This window comes from Ixodes scapularis, unplaced genomic scaffold (assembly GCF_016920785.2).
Source record: "Ixodes scapularis isolate PalLabHiFi unplaced genomic scaffold, ASM1692078v2 PGA_scaffold8__174_contigs__length_109621045, whole genome shotgun sequence".
NCBI lineage: Eukaryota > Metazoa > Arthropoda > Arachnida > Ixodida > Ixodidae > Ixodes > Ixodes scapularis.
Window position 1 is genome coordinate 11,476,548 of NW_024609883.1, and position 18,386 is coordinate 11,494,933.

Here is an 18,386-nt window from a genome sequence, read left to right on the forward strand (position 1 = left end):
GTCCATCAGGCGAATCAGGCTCAAGTATTGACTGCGTCACTAGAAGTGCGCACGTTAACTATTAACCAATGAGTTGGCGAATTCTCGGATTAGCGTTTCTGGTCAGTAGGGGCTGCGCTGGAAATTACAATATTTTAAGCACGTCCGGAGCATGCGGAATTAGTTGCAGTTTATTTCACTTAATGTGGCAGTAAAGCGTGCTGCAAAGACAAGTCTGGTGGCCTGAACGAGGCTTTCACTGCGCGAGCGCTGGTGCTCGGACTTGGGTTTCAAAGACCCGGCTTTGGCCTTGTAGCTTCTTTACGCCCGCACAAAATGTTCTTTCTGACGCGCCCTGTTATATACTCCTTTTCTCGCCACCACCCAAACCTTTGCTGAACACTGTAGAGTTCAGCAAAGATCCCCAGTACGTCCTTTCTCCGCTTTCCGCGGGCGTAGAAAAAAGGTCCCGGGAAAACTGGCCCTGGAGGAAATGGTTTTAGGTGGAAAATAGAAAAAAAAAAATAGTCCCAAGTGGCACAGAACAAAATATTGCAGAAGGAATCCCTTTTGAATTGGTAAATTGCCTCGTCAAGTCCTGACCAAACTGTACTCACATTATAGTTCGAAGTTTTCTCCTTTTCTTTTTAATTTGATTAAAAACAAACAAATGCGTTTCAACACGCTGACGTGAACATCTAAAGTGCATGCAGAAATGTTAGGATTGAATGCTATGGCCGACTGCACACAAGAAATCTTCAACTATTTTCATATCAGTGACATATGGTACTCCTCACAGAGATTCTTGAGGCGGCGTTGCTTTTCGACAAGTGATGGCTTTCTCCTCTCGGGAAAAGTGCCGCCAGGTTCCCCGGGCATCTTTAAGGTTAGGGTCGATACCCTTGAGAGTACTGCATCAATGGCCCTCCACACTGTTGGATGTCTAAAGGTTGTGACCGACAATGCTTCCAAACCTTCCATTCCACGCTTCAGGCAAGTGCATCTAAGTGCACCTCTCTATTTCTTTCCATTACAAAATTAAAAAAAAAACATTTCATACATGTTAGAACTCCGCCGCGAGGAACGAGCCGTACGCCATGTTTTGACAAAACCAAAACAGAAGGTGACAATGTTTATTGTGATTGCGTCATGTGCGATGACTATACAAGAAAAACGAAAATTAAGTTTCTTCACACTCTCCCACAATGACGTCAAGTCATTAATAAATAGATTCCATCGGGTATAAAAGTTGTACGGGTCTCCTAACAATGGTACCATTAGGAAGACGCACCATAGCAGCTCGTATGTGCCCGTCTCGTCCAGTCAATGCTTCTACGACTTCTCCCGTCTTCCAAAGTTGTCGAGGTTGGAGATGTTGGTGAACCAACACTAGAGTTCCTTTCTTCAGGGCACTGGAGGAAGTCGGCACCGTGAAATGAGCAGATCGCAGACTGGTCAAGTATTCCCTCTTCCATCTACGCCAAAATTGATCTGCCATCCTTTGACGGTAACGCCACCGCCTGTTGTATTGTCCTTCAAGGGGAGGCACAGGCTCCACGCTGGAGCTAGTCGGAAGTGCAGTTAAACGCTTTCCCACCAGAAAATGGGAAGGGGTGAGTGGTTCCTTTTCGGTGGCTTCGGTGTAGACGTATGTCAGAGGTCTTGAGTTAATTACAGCCTCAATTTCAGTTAAGATGGTCGTCAGCTCTTCGAAGTTGCAGTAGCTGTTGCCCAAAACTTTCTTGAGCGAGGATTTCACCGACCGGACCATCCTCTCCCAGAACCCACCCCACCAGGCAGCTCTCTCGATTGTAAACTTCCACTGTATCCGCCGATCAGCGAAGTAGGCCTGTATCTCCTCTCCACGCAACGTGGTCCACAGTTTCTTCAGGTCCCTTGAAGCACGCTGAAACGTTTTTGCATTGTCAGAAAAGATAACTCTGCACACTCCTCTTCTTGGCACAAATCGTCAGAAGGCCATCAGAAAATGGGGGGTGGACATGTCGGTCACTAGTTCGAGGTGAATGGCACGGGTAACGGCACAGGTGAAAATGAGGATGTAAGACCTCTTGTTGTTGCCTTTATCCCTTGTGTTGAGTGGTCCCGCGAAGTCCACACCAGTCACCCCAAAGGGGGCCGCTTGGGTTACTCTGTCTCGAGGGAGTGGAGCAACTGGCTCGGCGGCCGCTCGGCTGTTGACACAGTCACAGATCACACACTTCTTCAGCACCCTTTTTACCATCTGTCTTCCTCGAACGACCCAGAACTGTTCCCGCAGTTCTGTCAGAGTCTCAAGGGGGCCAGCGTGGAGAAGTCGTCGATGCGTGGCATTGGTTAAAAGCTCGGTAAAATGATGACTTGATGGAAGAATGATGGGATGCTTTGCATTGTCACACATGTCAACGTTACTGAGGCGTCCTCCGACCCTCAGCACCCCGTCCTTGTCCAGGTATGCGTTTAAGTCCCGTAACGGAGAGTTGCTTTCCATGCGTGCTGAGCGTCGAACGCATTGGAGCTCTTTCTGAAACGCCTCCTGTTGAACCTGCAGGATCAGACACGTTTGAGCTTGTGCTACTTCTTCGGTCGTCAAATAACCCTCGCGTTTTTGGCTGGGATGTCTAGAGTTATGTATAAATCGTCGTATCCAGGCAACAACTCGAACAAGCTTCGAGAGGGAACTGTGGCGCTGCATAGGCAAAACCTGTTCTTCTTTCAGTGTCACGCTATGGACTGGAACTTGTTTCTTCCCTTCATCAGCCGCGGTCATATCAACACTCGCTTAATGCGTTGGCCAGGCAGCAGGTGGCTCCGTGAGCCATGGCGGTCCGTTCCACCATGCCGCACTCGACTTGAGTGCTTCGGGTGTCACCCCTCTTGTGAGCAGATCAGCCGGATTTTCTAGTACAGGACAATGGTTCCAAAGCTCTGGATCAGTCAGCTGTTGGATCTCCAATACTCGATTGGCCACAAAGGGCTTCCACTGCTGAGCAGAAAATCGCACTCAATGTAGTGCGATTGTTGAGTCTGTCCAGAGGTACCAGCTGGCAACTTGTAGGTTCAACGACCTAGTAAGGTAGTCCTTTAGCCGTGCCCCTATCACCATTCCCATCAATTCGAGTCTTGGGAGAGAAAGTTTCTTTAGCGGCACCACCCGGGTCTTGGACAAAACCAAAGTCACCCTCATTGGTGCAGTCTGCGTGCACAGCTACGCCACAGCCCCATAAGCCTTGGGACTGGCATCGGTGGATATGTGGACTTCATTTCGGTCATCCTCAGGAAGCTCAAGGCACCTTCGGGGTAATGTTACTTTCGTTAAGTGGTGCAGTGCTGTATGCCACTGCGTCCATCTTGTTTGAACCTCTTCAGGTAGTGGCGCGTCCCTGTCGACACCCAGTTCCCAGAGGGTTTGGAACATCAGCTTGGCTGTCACAGTGACTGGGGAAAGGAGTCCTAATGGGTCATAAATGCGAGATGATGCCTGGAGAATGAATCGTTTCGTGTTGCAGTTCCGGTCTAGGAATTCCAAAACAGACCCCATGGAGATCGCAAGGCAATCGCTGTCTTTGTCCCACACAAGTCCTAACACTCGAGAAACGCTAGGGGTGGTACACTCTACTTGATCTAGAACACATCCGGTTCCTGCCTCGTTGAATAGCTGCTGCAGCTCCGTAGAATTTGTGTTCCACTTCCGCAGTGTCATTCCGGCTAGCTTCATGACATGTAATGTTTGTCGATAGAACTGTTCCGCCTCTTCCTCGGTGTTGGCTCCGGTGATAAGATCATCGACGTAGAGTCTTTCGGCTAGTGATTTCGTTGTTTCCGGATAGTCCTCTGTTATCGACAAGTGGTGACGTAGCGTGGCTGCGAGAAGGAACGGGCTACTGGTCGCTCCGAAAGGAACCCTTGTCATCCTCCAAACCTCTACAGGAGGGTTCGGCTCTTGCTTCGTTGGCATTCGTTCGTACCAGAAAAATCGTAGAGCGTCACGATCTTCCACTCTCAGTGATATCTGCAGAAATGCCTTCTCAATGTCTGCACTGAGGCCGATACGATGAATCCCAAAAGTTCAGTAACACTTTCAGGAGGTCTGGATTCAGGTTTGGTCCTGGCGTCATTCAGAGACAGACACCCTGGTTCTCTTGATGACGCATCAAACACGACTCTGGCCTTGGTCGAGAGGCTGTCAGGTCGTAACACAGCACGGTGAGGCATGTAGTACACTCGGTTCTCTGCCTTCCCGAAGGAAAAATCCATCAATGTAACCCTGTTTGGCAGTCAAAGTTTTCTAGTGGACCGCTGACTGTGCCTGACTGTACGTCAAGCATGTCTGATTGGCCAACAAGTTACTCTGACCGACAGTCAAACTCCAGTCAAACTCCGCTTGTCGGCTTTCTGATGGTTTCCTGGTGGCAGTCGGCCGCCGCGAAATGCCATCAGGGTGTCTTGGTGGCGATTCTGATTGTACATCGACTGTCTCTGACTGTACGTCAAAACGCTTTGACGTGCAGACAGACGTGCGGTCAAAGGACGTAAAGTTCGTTCGGATAGCACTATTTCGTCAAATCTATGAATACGAAAAGTAATCTATGCACGAGAAAACGATTTCGGGACGTGAGCCCATAAAACCGCTGACGTTAGAGATATGACACGCAACCGACCGACAACCCTGATCAGAAGCCCGCCGAAGCGCCAAACACAACCTCCTAGGCCAAACACCACACTTCGCTTCGCCCATAGAGGCTTCGCCGAGCTTTCATGAACGATTGCTCTCGACTCGTTTTGTTTGCCCGCTTGCTCCAACCTGTTGATCCTGCCCGGGCTCAACAATGCCTTATGTTTTAGTAGAATTTCTACTCGACAAGACCCAGGCTGTTGTGAGTTCCGACGATGTAAGGGACTTTAGCGGTGTAGTTGAAGACGACAAGGTGTACCAGGTCTACTGGGCCGGAGACGCGCGAACAAAAGGATTGTTTTACGACACGAAAGTACTCTACATGGCAGGTGAGTAGAACTGAAGTACGGCGAGGGATGTACGAGTGCTTTGCATAACATGCTGACGGCTTAACTGCATTTGGAGCCGAAGCATGTCGTATAAAACAAATAGTCAAATCGAGTGTCCAAAGCGGTGGCATGGCATAGGGGTTAAGATGTCTGATTTGTACGCAAGTGGTCGCGGGTTCGATCCGCGGTGGACCTGGTTTTTTTTATTCTTTTTTTTTTCTCGAACATTTTGTTTTATCGAGGCATTTGGCAATATTCATGAGTGCGTATAGCTTTACTCTTATATAAATGCTGCCCTTGTTGATGAAATTCTCTTGGCAGTGGCAGTCAGACGTCATCTGATAGACAATCAGATGACGTCTGATGGTCCATCACGTTCTACCAAGGCTGCTGACTGGCAGTCAGTGCCCCAAATTACGTATCTTGATGGAATTTTCAATAGGGTTGTCTGCATTCGGGGAAATCTTTTGTGCAAATTCTTGCTGGAGATACTGGTGAACTCTCTGATCATACTCAGTTAGCATCACATCGTCCTTAAAGGGGCAGTGCAACGATTTTCAGACATTGGCCAATTAACTGCGGAAATTAATCTGCGTCACCTATGGAACGAAAAACCGAAAGCCGCATTTTCTTGCAAGCGCTAGTTCTTATTTAAAAAAATGAAACAAATCGAAGGTCGAAATGCCTCTCAACTCTCCACGCCGACTTTCGAGTGACATCTCTGGGGGTTCACGTGGTTTCTCCTTGGGCCCTCTCTTGAGAGACCCCTGCCGCTTCCTCCGCGATTGTCGACTTTCAAAGGATTAGCCTCGTCGAAGGTCACGGCGAGCGATGGACACAAAGGGCGGTTCGCCACGGGGCTGACGGCGAGTGTAGCAGCTAGGGTGCCCTCATGAAGGCTCCCTAGTAGCAGCGGAGGGGGACAGGGTTTGTTGACTTCCGCGTATCTCCCAGAGACGCCGTCATTTTAGTTCCCGTAGCCGCCACAGGCGGCTGTAGGTCGGCAAATAATTCGTTTTTTGCCTTGTGATTACGCAGCAGAATAGCCATTTTTTGGGGAAAGGTGACGCGTTTTTGGTCACTTGGGCTTGTATAAAGAATATAAAAAATGCAAGCTGGCAATTTTTTCAACATTAAAATCGTTGAACTGCCCCTTTAAGCAACGTCTTTGTGAGGCTCACCAGATGCTTCCTTGCAACTCCTTCATTGTCTTCCGGCTGAAGTTTATTGGCTTCCAAGGTAAGGCTACCTCGTACCGTCCGGTAGTTAGCTTGATGGATGATGTAAATTTTCTGACAACTTCATTCTCCTCTTCCTTTTGTGGGAGGTTAGGATCGGCGATGCCCATGCTTTCCAGCTCCCAAAATGACCGGAGCTCGGTAGACAATGAGCATGTGCTTCCACCCACATTGGCCTTCAGAACTGCCGCAGTAGAAGAGGAGGCCGTCAAACCGCTGTGGGGAATCGGTCCTTGAAGTGTCCATCTAAAGCCTGTTCTGACAGCGACTAGAGCGCCTTGCACTTTTTGGACCTCACCAGAGACAAGAGTTCAATAGTAGTCAGCACCAATAAGAATGTCAATGCCATGTCTTGTTAACTGGGCTGGTGGCAAGGCGACGTCTGCCAGCTCAGCTATCTGTACTTGGACTCCTTGCACTACACTCTCAGGTAGAAGAAGATGATCGGAGCAAATCTCTGGTATCTCCAGAGCTTCTAGGCAGTGCTTCTTTTGGCTGTACTGGCTCCTTAGCCAGACTCGTACCCTTCTGCGTTTTTCCTTGATGATGTTTCCTGCTCCTCCAAAAGGGTAGATAGTAATGTCTTCTTCACCAACAACCTCGAGCTGCAGCTTACGTGAAAGTTTTTCCATCACAAAGGTTCGTTGGCTTCCCTATCAAAAAGGATGCGCGTGAGAGCTCTTTGCTGTTTCCCCTCTGCCCAGACCTGAGCTGTTTGAAGTAGTGCAGCAGGTGTTTTATCACTCTTCCTGCCAGTCGAAGAGTGTAACTCTGCTGCGGTGTTCTTACTTTTCTTCCAGGATGGGTCACACATTTGAGTTATGTGCCTTCGCCCGCATGTTTCACACATGATTCTTTTGTTGCGACATTCTTTGGAGGTGTGTCCCTTGATCGAACACCGGAAACATCGTCCTGCTTCTCGAAATCTTTGCTTCTTCTCCTCCAGAGAAATTGATGTCTGACAATTTCGTGTAGCATGGTTCTTCGTGGCACAGAATGCGCTCGGTTCAGTCTGCTTGGAGCGACTAGTTGAGGAAAGAGCAGCGGCTGATCCCTTCAGAGAAGCCTTTCCGCCTTCTGTTATTTTGGTATGGCTCATGCTCTTGGCTTCTCGCTGACGAACTTGTTGAGCCTCTTCACGGCTCCCCACTTCGAGCTTAAGGAAGCGTTGTAGGCTCTCTATTTTGATACAGTCGTTTTCCTTGTCCGTAGGACGTCGACACTTGTGGTAATCAATGACTAACTCTCCCGGCAGCATTCTCAGTAGCGCAGAGCAGAGCATAGCTCCGTAAGTGTCGCTCTTCACCCCGAGCGCGGTGAGAGCGGCCATATTACGTTGCAAGTGGTCATAGAGACGTCGCAATCCGCTCACCTCGCTCGAGTGTCGTAGTGCTGGCAAATCAAGTAGTTGGGAGAGGTGTTCTTGAATGAGAACGTCAGTCCGACCGAAGCGCTCCCTGAGAAGCTCAACGGCGGTATCGTAGTTTTCTCCCGTTGCTTGAATGCCAACTATCGCCGATGCTGCCTTTCCCGTAAGCGCCGACCGCAGGTACAAGAACTTCTCATCGTTAGAGAGGCTGTCGTTGTCATGTATGGCTTGCTTGTACTGTTCCCAGAAGGGTTGCCAATCGGTAGCTGCACCGCCAAACCGTTGAAGCTCCAGTTTCGGCAGCTTCACCTTAGAGGTTGCAGCGTGTCCGTCGCCGTCGTTGTGAATCCGCGTTGTACCAGCTTGGGGCCTCGCTCGTCTGAGTTCCTCTACCACCTGTGCGATGGTGGCGATGTACGTGACGATCTTGTCGTCATATTCAATCGTGCGGGCGTAGTTTTGCTCAACGTCTCCGTCAGGTACCAGTGGTTCGATGGATGCGTTCACGTTGCTCAGCTGTATTCGCAACTCACTGAGCCTCACAGATAATACGTTGAGGCTTCGCTCGTCGGAGTGGCTTGCGATAGCTGCGTCGATGTCGGAGATCAGCCTCATTACTTGAGACGTCAGAGCCGTCCGCTTCTGCTTTAGTCGTTCCATGGCGTCTCTGGGTCTCTCGGCGTTCCTGGCGTTGCGGCGTCACTAGGCCTCGTTGGGCGATAACTTCGGTAGCGTCGTTGGAGCTCGCTCTCTTGCGGCGTCCCTTGGCTCGTTTCGTCGCGGCGTCACTAGGCCTCGTTGAGTAATAACGTCAGCAGCGTCGCTGGAGCTCGCTCTGTTGCGGCGTCCCTTGACTCGTTGAGTGATAACGTCGGTAGCGTCGTTGGAGCTCTTCTCTTGCGGCGTCCCTTGGCGCGTTTTCTTGGCGCGTTTCGCTGCGGGTGGATGCCCCGTCGTCATTCGGTCGTGACTATATCGTTGTCATCCTGGGTTTCGGCACCAAAATGTTAGAACTCCGCCGCGAGGAACGAGCCGTACGCCATGTTTTGACAAAACCAAAACAGAAGATGACGATGTTTATTGGGATTGCGTCATGTGTGATGGCTATACAAGAAAAACGAAAATTGAGTTTCTTCAATACAGATTTTAATTACTGTGTTGGTGGCGAATTTACAAATGGAAACTTACTTCCAACTCAATAATTCTCTCTCATTTCCAAATGTGTTCCGGGGGAACTATTTCTCTCCTTAACCTTTGGGACCATTTTTTTCCAACTTTTCGCTTGGGGCCATTCCTTCCGGGGCCATTTCTTTGGGGCCATTTCTTTGGGGCCATTTCTTTGGGGCCATTTTTTAGGGGCTCTTTTTCAGAAACATTCATTTTGGAGACATTTTTTCTGGTACCAGTTTTACACAGGAAAACAAAAAGTTCAAAGTCAAGCAGCCAAAATAAAATTATAAATAAACCTGTTATTCTTTAAGTACAACACTAAAAACCTGAAATAACGAATAACGTTCATTGCATAGCGCAACATCGAAGAGCATTGTGCACTTTCGCGGGGCAGTTTGGTTCTTTGGTTCCAAAAGGAAACAGGATGAACGTAATCCTAAGCATTATTCCTGCGGCGGAATTAAAATTTTAACCTCGTATCAGTTTCCCCCAAATGAGCGGTTTGGGTAAAAACACTTTGTCGCCGAAAGAGAGATCAAACTCTTGGGCCAGTAGCACTTGTTCCCTTGCGTGCCCAAAAAATTCCTCCCAGGTACGGGGCGCTACTCCGTCTGTGGAAAAGAAAACACCCAGCACTCGCGCTTCTGGCACAAAGAGAATGACGACAATGAAGCATCGGGGACCTTGCGGAATCAAAGTGCCTGGCTTTGTTTCTGATTTAGTTGGCCTCCGGAGAGTGCTACGTAGCCAGCAAAGTTACGTGCAACTGCTGAAAATGTGTCAGGGTTGCGCACGGATGCGTTCGCATAAACACTATATGTGCTTATGCATCCGCAAAAGTACATATCGTGCCCAGACCAGGAGGCGGAAACCCGCGAACACTGTCGCTTTCGTGGATCCTATCTAACATTGGACCCATGGCTCACTACAAAAAGCAAGGAGGACAACTGGCAGCCTTGTCGTACCCCTCTATACTCGGTCCACCCCTAAGTTGGCAGGGCGATGGAAGCTACGCATTTTCCGAACCTATCAACCGCCTCCCTTTCATCACCTAACCTCGGCCTCTGCGCGTGGATAGAGAGCCTTGATCGCAGAGCGGGCCCAATCTAAACCATGGGGATCGTTTGCAATTTGATGGCGGACGCCTCCTCCGGAGATTGGCGGTAAGTGCGCATGCGCTGCGTTGTCGCGTGTCGAGGAGGAAAGCGGACGGAAAGGCTAAGACGCTTGCAGATGACCAACGCGTTCGTCACCTCCTCATAGCTCGTATCGCAAACGTGGCCCATGAACCACGTGATTCCGATCAAGCAGTTCGTAACTCTCTGTAATGAAGGCTATCTACTCGCGGGTATTGGGGGGGGGGGGGGGGGGGGAGGGGGGAGCGTGATCACGTGGCGATCGATGGAAGACTGATTGGTCCAACGAGCCCGTAGCTTCCACTGGCCTGTCTGTTTCGGGGTGAAAGGAGTATGGTATACTTGAAAGGCACACCGTCAGATGCCCATTAAGAAGAAGCTCGCTGAAAATATCATTGCAAAGGTTCCCAAGAGTCGAATAAATGAGCGAGAATAACCAGAGGCGGTCAGAACACCGTATAGATATTTGTACTCAACCTTATCAGAAGCTTTCGTTTGGTCGAGGGAAACAAAGGCCCCGTTTAACTTACGTGAGGCCACGTATGCGATGAAATAACGCGTCAGGAACAAAGAGGAAAACGTTCTTCGTGCAGAAACGCTGGTGGTCTGAAGGGAACCTACAATTACAGTTGAGACGTTTCAAAACGACTTAGCCGAAAGAAAATAAAGAATCTTATAATTGGTTTATACAAATTCTCGAAGATGAAAGTAATTTGCCCAAGCCTGCGGCTTGGGCAAATTACTTTCATCTTTGAGAATTATAAAAGACGCAGGCACATGCTCAGTACTCCTACAATAATAGTTACATCTACGAGAGCGTATATGAGCACGTTCCAAGAAGTCATAAAAAATTGTGTAGGTAGGCCGCCCGGACCTGGTGCGATGCCGGTCTTTTTGGCACTCAGAATCAAAATGGCACTCAAACTGCGGTCTAAAAATGAAAATTCGATGGTATGGTGTCCATTTAAATTGTTTGTCGGAGTAAACCGTTTTGGCAATGTCGTGCGAATTTAGCTGGGATACGTGGCTTTATGCTGCCCAAAAGGTCAGGTTAGTACGTCCTTAGATGGATTTCTGTAAAAAAACATGTTGGCAATTGGTACGATCACTTAAATTGCTGACATTCAAAACCATAGCAAGAGAATGGTATTCCAAAAAGAGTGTACTATGAAAATACCTCTCATACAAAACAATAATTGGGGTTGTGTGGATATTTATACAGCGTGTAGTTCAAAGTTAATTTCAAAGTTGCGAGGAGTCACTCGCTGTAGATGAGCATGCTCATCTACAGCGAGTGACTCCTCGCAGACTAGCGGTTGTACTGCACTGGCTAAATTGCAATTTAGCCAGTGCAGTACAACCACTAGTCTGGGGTCTTTAACGTGCACCACACAGTAGTGGTACACGATCGCACGCCGGTACGATGCTCATCCAGATCGAAACGGGCAGAGGTGGGGATGGAACCCAGGATCCTTGGGGTCTGCAACGCGAGCTTTCGCTCCACGTGCTCCGAGCTGGTGTGCACTAGCTAGCCCACTCAGCCACCAATCCCCCCTCTCATAGACAATTGAAACGAAACATCTTCGTACCTCTTCAATGTGCTTATATTCACTTTACGATAAATTGTTCTACACGACATAAGGAAACACAAGTTAGGGCCGTCCTCTGAAACTCTTCCTCTAAATAGAACGCGAAATAGTTCGCACTTATCAAAATAATGGAACTTAACAAGTTACGTGGAATAAGGAACTTCTTGCCGCAGACGCAGGCCGGTCATGTTTGTTTTTGTTTGAAACCAAAGAGAACATGGGATCGCGTGGTCTTTCTGAAAATATTATTGGCTATCTACCGGGTGTTTTTTTTAGGCTTAACAGGCTTGTTTAAAAAAAAGTCGTGAAAGTTACATTTATGCGTTTTGTGCAGGTGAGTTATACGGGCAGGGGGACATAGTGTAGGGGGCTAATCGTAACGATCAGTCAGATAAATAATTAAAATGTGTGAATTAACTTTTTAATTAATGAAAATACACATATGGTTTCAATTAGAAAGTTGCTCAGCGTCATCAAAACCACTAAATCAGTCATTTTCAGAAAGACTTTGAGCGCGTGAGAAGCCGTAGTAGTGTAGTAATGTTACCACTCGTGGAGCAGGTACAAGGCTAGCGGTTGCGGTAAGGCGCCCGCGCGATTTTTCCGTGTCTTATCGAACCCCAGCCTTGTAGGTGCTCCACGAGTGGTTACAGTTAAGTGCACTACTGCGCTTCTCTCATGCTGAAAGTCCGCCTGAAAATTACTGATTTAGTGGTTTTGAATGACGCTCAGCAATTTCTATTTGGAACCAACTGTCTATTTGCATGAATTAAAAAGTTAACGAACCAATTTTAATTAATTAGCCAACTGATCGTTACGATTAGCCCCATATACTATGTCCCCCTGCCCGTATAACACACATGCACAAACCGCATAAATGTATATTTCACGGCTTTTTTAAAACAAATCTGTTAAGTAAAAAAAAAAAAAAAATGAAAAAACAGCCTTTTTATTGTTTGTTTCTTAAACAGAAAAATATGTCGAATAAAAAAAAATTACAGCATGGATAAAATATTTTACAACCAGCCTTCTACACGTCAATTACGTCTCTAATCAGTAAGAGCCGAGAAAAGGACCGCAGCTAGTCACGTCCATTTCGATAATGGGGGGGGGGGGGGGGGGGGGGGGGGGGGCCTCGTGCATGGTTATCTCCACCTGAATTGCGCCTGCCGGCGTAAATATTGCGCTACATTATTTTGTTTAAATTGTTTGTACAAAATCCGTGTCCCATCTGTTTGCTTTTAATGCTTTCTTTTTCATTTCAACGAGCCTTTAATGGTTTGTTTTCTAGATCAACCATACTATGTGGTCTAAATTTCTGTGGGAGGCAGGTTTGCTATTTAGTACGTCTGTAACCATAAAACAGTTATTTCATTCTAAACAGAGTCCGTATTAGTTCCTGCTACGTAAATATACTTAATAACTTGAGTTCAGTCCGCGGTTTGATATAAACATGAACCGAAATGGAGAAAAAATTAAGTATATGTTTTGTTATATTCCACCACCGTGGTACTCCATACTTTTCTCTATAAAACCGTTTACTTTTAATTATTTCAGAAGTTTCTTTCGTAGGGGGACGTCGGCTATGCAATCATTTAATTTTTAAAATACATTAAGGATTCCCTTCAAGCTTGGCGCTTATTAAATGCAAGCACACACTATAGACTAATACATGGCTTGTAACTAGAATAATCGCCATTATTTCACCAATATATTTTCACTTGACTTTTACAGTTTTAGATTAATGGTTACTTTAAGGAAATTAATTAATAATTTTCAGTAGAAAATATATTCAATAACCCGTTACGTTTAAAAAACAACAAAGCAGTGCGCACACAGATCGGCTAGCTTCACAAAATGCCAAACAATACAGGTTATTATACAAAAACATTTTTGCCAACAAGAAAATGAAGTCAAAAACAAAGATACGTGGGCGGTTTCATTTGGATTCAGGCAACGGGTGCAGTCGTTTTTTTTTTTATTTACTTCAAATTATTATATTACGTGGCGCAAGTTCCAAGCAGAACGATCCTTTTTATTTTAATGTCCTGACAAGTTTAGTTCCTGAGAAAAATCTAAAAAATCTCAAAGAAAAGGAAAGAATGGCGAGGATTTGACAATTGTCATGTGTGGCGTTTTTGAATCCCTCTCAATCTCAAAATATTCCAAAGAGAGCATCTATATTTTTTTTTTTACTGTGATATATATGCAAGCAGGTAAAACTACATTATAACTACTATTTATTATTCGTCGCTTCAATCTTTGTAAAAATTCCCAAACATGCCTCCTCGAACAACTGTGAGCTAAACTGCGGGTTTTGTTTTCTCAGTTGACTATGCTTAGTATCACTTTTAAAATCTAAAACCTCTAGAACCTTTCATTGCCTTCCACATTATCTATAATTTGTGTCTTAATCGCATACGAGTACAGACAAATAAATTATGAAACAAAAGTTCTTACTGTTGTAAGGCGTTTAGATGGGCGAGTTGGGAATGATTGATTTTAACCATTTTCAAGGTTTTCACTTTTTGTTCGATTTCATCACGCTGTATAAGAATATAAAAAATCCACACACGATTATTTTAAAAAGTTCGTCGTTGTTTTCCGCTTCTGAGATTTCTTTTTCTCTCAGAAACTAAACATGTCAGGACATTAAAATAAAATGGATTGTTCCGCTTGGAATACGCGCCACGAAAAAAAAAAAAAATATATGATGCAAAATAAAAATTACGACTGCACACCGTTGCCTGAGTCCATATGAAACAGCCCACGTAAGTTTACAATCAAGTGAACATGTGGTTTTGGTCGATATTGTTGTGTGGTTTCATGTCAACAGTTGTAAAACAATGGTTCTGAAGTTTGTTGCCTTTGAGCATTGTTCGTTGTTTTTGCTGTCAAGTATTTTATGCAATATACCCTTAGCGATATCTATTGTTACCTGACCGCTTCCTATGATATAAAAGATGTAAAAATTGCTCTTCAGAATACAGACTGCCACTTCATCGTTCTTGAGGTAAAAGAATCACGTAAGTGTTTTACTGTAATTTATAAATTGTCCATGACCAATGTCTGTCGCAGTAGAACTGCCTTGTAACAGGAGTTTAGTACGTCTGCTTATAATAATACGTTACTAATGTACCTGTGGGAAACACTAGACGTTTGAACGCAGAAGAGCATACATTTTGTAGACGAAAAGAAGTATGTGTGGCTGCCGGACTTTTGCTCGTCCTAAGTAGGACAATATCCTGTTTCATACGTACGACGCGCATTTAAGTTTACGTATAGCTAAACACTAAAAGTAAAGTTAGAAGAGAGCGTAAAAAAGGCAGCCTAAAACCGTTGGATGTATTTAGGAAGGAGCCAAGGTGTATTGAAAACAATATTGTGATAATAAATGCCATCTAAAGTGCGTACTGGTTTTCGCGAAAATCGTAATTTAATAATTCGTACTTTCAATAGTTTGACCTATCTTCTCCCGCTTTTTCAGTTTTTTAGTCGCGTTTTATGAACTTAGTAACGAACAAATTTGTCAATTAAACTCGTGACTCCACTGAAAGTAAATTTTGTACGCTAAGAAACGCACACGTTATCTGTCTGCGAAAATTCAGAAGCCAATATGGGCTAAAACGACACGCGAGCCTGAACACTCAGCTTTCTGATCAAATATGTTGAACAAGAACGCTGCACTCTTGGTTGAATAAATCGGGCGTGTATGTGACTGGAAAAGCTTCTGAAGTAGGTGCAAAATTTACAATACACATAGATAATTTTATTTTTTTAATTTGCAGGTTTGTATTAAAATTACCATGGAAACCCAGGTAGCACGCCAGAGAAACGCCCAACTTGGGCGAAAGTGTAGCAAACATATGGGACCTAACTTGGGCCTAGTTACGTTTTTCTCCATTTCGTGTGTCAGTGCCAAACTACGTTTCCTAACTATAGTCATAGTTGGGCAATACTAGGGCACGCCAAAGTTTGGCTTTGCTCTAGTCCACCAAAAGAGTGCCGAAATAAGTGAAATACTCGAGCTATAACTGCCAAAGCAACGACTGATTTGGGTATTTCGCACATGCCAAAGTTTGGCTTTTCTTTGCTGTGCCACACGAGTGCCAAACAAAGTGCCATACTTGAACTAAAACTGCCAAAGTAACATTCAATTTGTGGATTTCGGACATACCAAAGCCCGAAATCCTTTTTTCTGGCTAGCCACTGGAGTGACAAATAAATGTTAAAAAAATGCCAAAGAAAGCCCAGAAGCCTGCCCAAGTTCGTAATTTCTCTGGTGTGCCACAGAAGTGCTCTCTCACACGATCCACAAAAAATTAAATTAAATAAGCGTTGGAAACACGATGGTAGGTGTCATCATCTCCCTTCCCAAGCAGCACGGCGATACTTGGCAGTGTCGGGCCAGTACCGGCCGAAAGTCGGTTCCAGTATCGCCCAAATCTCCAGTTTTGCACCAAGGTTTGAAACCCGGCAGGTATTGCCATACAGTTGTTTTGCCCCGGCCTAGTCTTCTCGCGATATCGTGCGAATACTCTACGATACATCTGCTCCGTGTTGGCCGCACGTCGTGCAAGTCTGTGTTGTATAGGACGTTGCATATTATTTGTTGCATATTGTTCACATTCACGGCCGAACAGCCTTTTTTTGATCGCCCCCAGAAGTTTATTAAACCAGTATCATTACACATAGCTTATCCTCGATATATTTACAAAGGTCATATTTATTTGTAAAACGAAAAGCAAATTATGAAATAGAATTCACCCTGTTTTCATGTGAACAAAAAAAAAAAAAAATGGGAGCAAAACTCAAAAATGAAAACACAGAAACGGCGGAGATTGAGAGGGAAACAGAACTACTATCAGAAGCATGCTTGCAGTGTACTTACTAATAAAAGAGCGATATCATGTAATCCTTGACAGATGCATAATCCGACTCGGGCAGCCTAAATACACAGTCGAGAAACAAGGTCGCGTACATTCAAGTGACTTCTCGTCGTCGGCGAAGAGCCGTTTTTGTCGAAGCGCGTCTAACAAACACAGTACAAGAATTCCCCGGACTCCGGCGTACAAGATGGCCATTATTATAAAAAAAAGAAAAAAATTGCACGGACGTATTCCGGTTGTTTACGACGAAAACCCACGGCTGCGTCTGCAACGCACGAAAGCCACAAAACCCTGAGGAGCGCATTTCGAAAACCGGACCTACGTTTCCGCTGTTTGCCTTGGCAAACAGCGAAAACAAGAGCCCCAGAGATCCCATCAGCGCGACTGAGAGAGTCACGTGACAAATTTTCGTTCAAGCGTTTTTGTCCTACACGTCCTACGTAGAGAGGTGACGCGCTTCGCTCCACCCTTCTGATTTGCTTAAACCGGCCGTCGCGCTCGCTGACAGCCACACGAAGACACGAAAACAGGTGGGGAGGCTGAACAAAGGCGAAGTCGATGGGGCACGAACAATGCAGCTAAGCTCCCTCTGCTTTCAAAAAAGCAGAGGGGAGAAAACTTAAAAAAAAAAAAGTGCAGCCAAAGCTACAGGGGAGAGGGTGTATTCCGACCAGTTCAAGTAAAGGGAAAGGAAGGTACGGGGAAATTCCAGCCCTTCTCTTTCGTTCCTCCTTGCCCGTTCTTGAAAAGGTTGGCATTCTGACTCTTGTTTGGCGACTTTGGCACGTAGGTGCCAGATGACAGCCGAACTACCGGGCAGTAAGCCTAACTCTAGCGCTCGTTTTGCGATTTTGAGCCAAAGAGGACAGTTACCAGCTGAACTACCAGGAAAAGAAGCCTAACTTCCGCGCTTCCTATGCAAATTAGGGCCAACGTTCCCTGACTTTTGCCAAAGAAGGTCAAATTTGGCTCCATTTAGGCTTCTTCGGGATTTTCAAAGCCCAAAACTCCCAGACATTTGCCGAATTTTGTCCCAGAGCTCTGTGCTACCTGGGAGCACAGTTGATATGGTCTGTGCAGTTGAGTTACACGGTCACGTGGACATATTACAGGAGACTGTCATCACGAGAGGCATATAATTAACTAAAGTTCAGTTATTTATTTTTTATATCGTAAAAATAAAAATTTGCTTCGAAGTAGAAACTTCCTGACCGTCAGCAAAACACCTCAAACAGGTAAACTGAAGAAATATATTGAGCATGCGGGAAGCGCGGTAGTGCGCTGAAATTCACATTGGTTCAACAGGCGCATAGCTGACGGAAAGGAAACGCGGATGAGGCGGAAAATGAAGGTCGGCGCGTTTTACTCCCGAGAGCCTTGCGGCTGTGCAGGAGCGGGTAGCAAGCAGTGCCACCGTGCGTACCACGCGATTGAAGTTTTTATAAAGTTTAAGGATGGCGTAGTACTCGATGACGCTCAGCAAGTCTGCAACGAAAACCCTACGTTAACATTAAATACTTAAAAGATAAATTATCCAATTTATGTAATTGATTGACTTAGCGTGAACATTAGCACCTTATACTATGACCCCCTGGCCGCGTAACGAAGCTGCACAAGGCGCAGTGGTGTAGCTGTTATGGCTAAAACAAAATCAGTAAAGCTTAGCCTTGCTTCAAATTTATGAACTTACTTTCGTTTGACTTTCACGAATGTTCATTAAGAATAACGAGGGACCGACAGAACTCCCAAACGAAATAAAATTACTAGCTTACTATTTCATTTATGTGGACGTTATAAACTCCTCCAGGCTTTATAATTAATACGTTACATACCTAAGAAGCCCCCGTTGAATGCTCGTCTTTCTGCCCATTTATACACTAGAAATAGGAAATAATTGCTCAGCAAATTCACTTTCATTTTATAGCTTGTTAAAATTAACAATACGCGTCTCAAGCCACCATTATTCTAGTGGCACAACCGTGTCCATTATTAAAAATAAAAATAAATAAAATGAC

The 18,386-nt window shown here is 45.6% G+C and overlaps 1 protein-coding gene across 1 annotated transcript; it reads right to left on the reverse strand.

Moving 5' to 3' along the window:
- Positions 1–6,849: 6,849 nt before the first annotated feature.
- Positions 6,850–8,247, reverse strand: LOC120837855. The gene has a single exon (XM_040207467.1). The coding sequence runs from the start codon at positions 8,245–8,247 to the stop codon at positions 6,850–6,852; it is 1,398 nt and encodes a 465-aa protein (XP_040063401.1).
- Between the last annotated feature and the right edge of the window lie 10,139 nt (positions 8,248–18,386).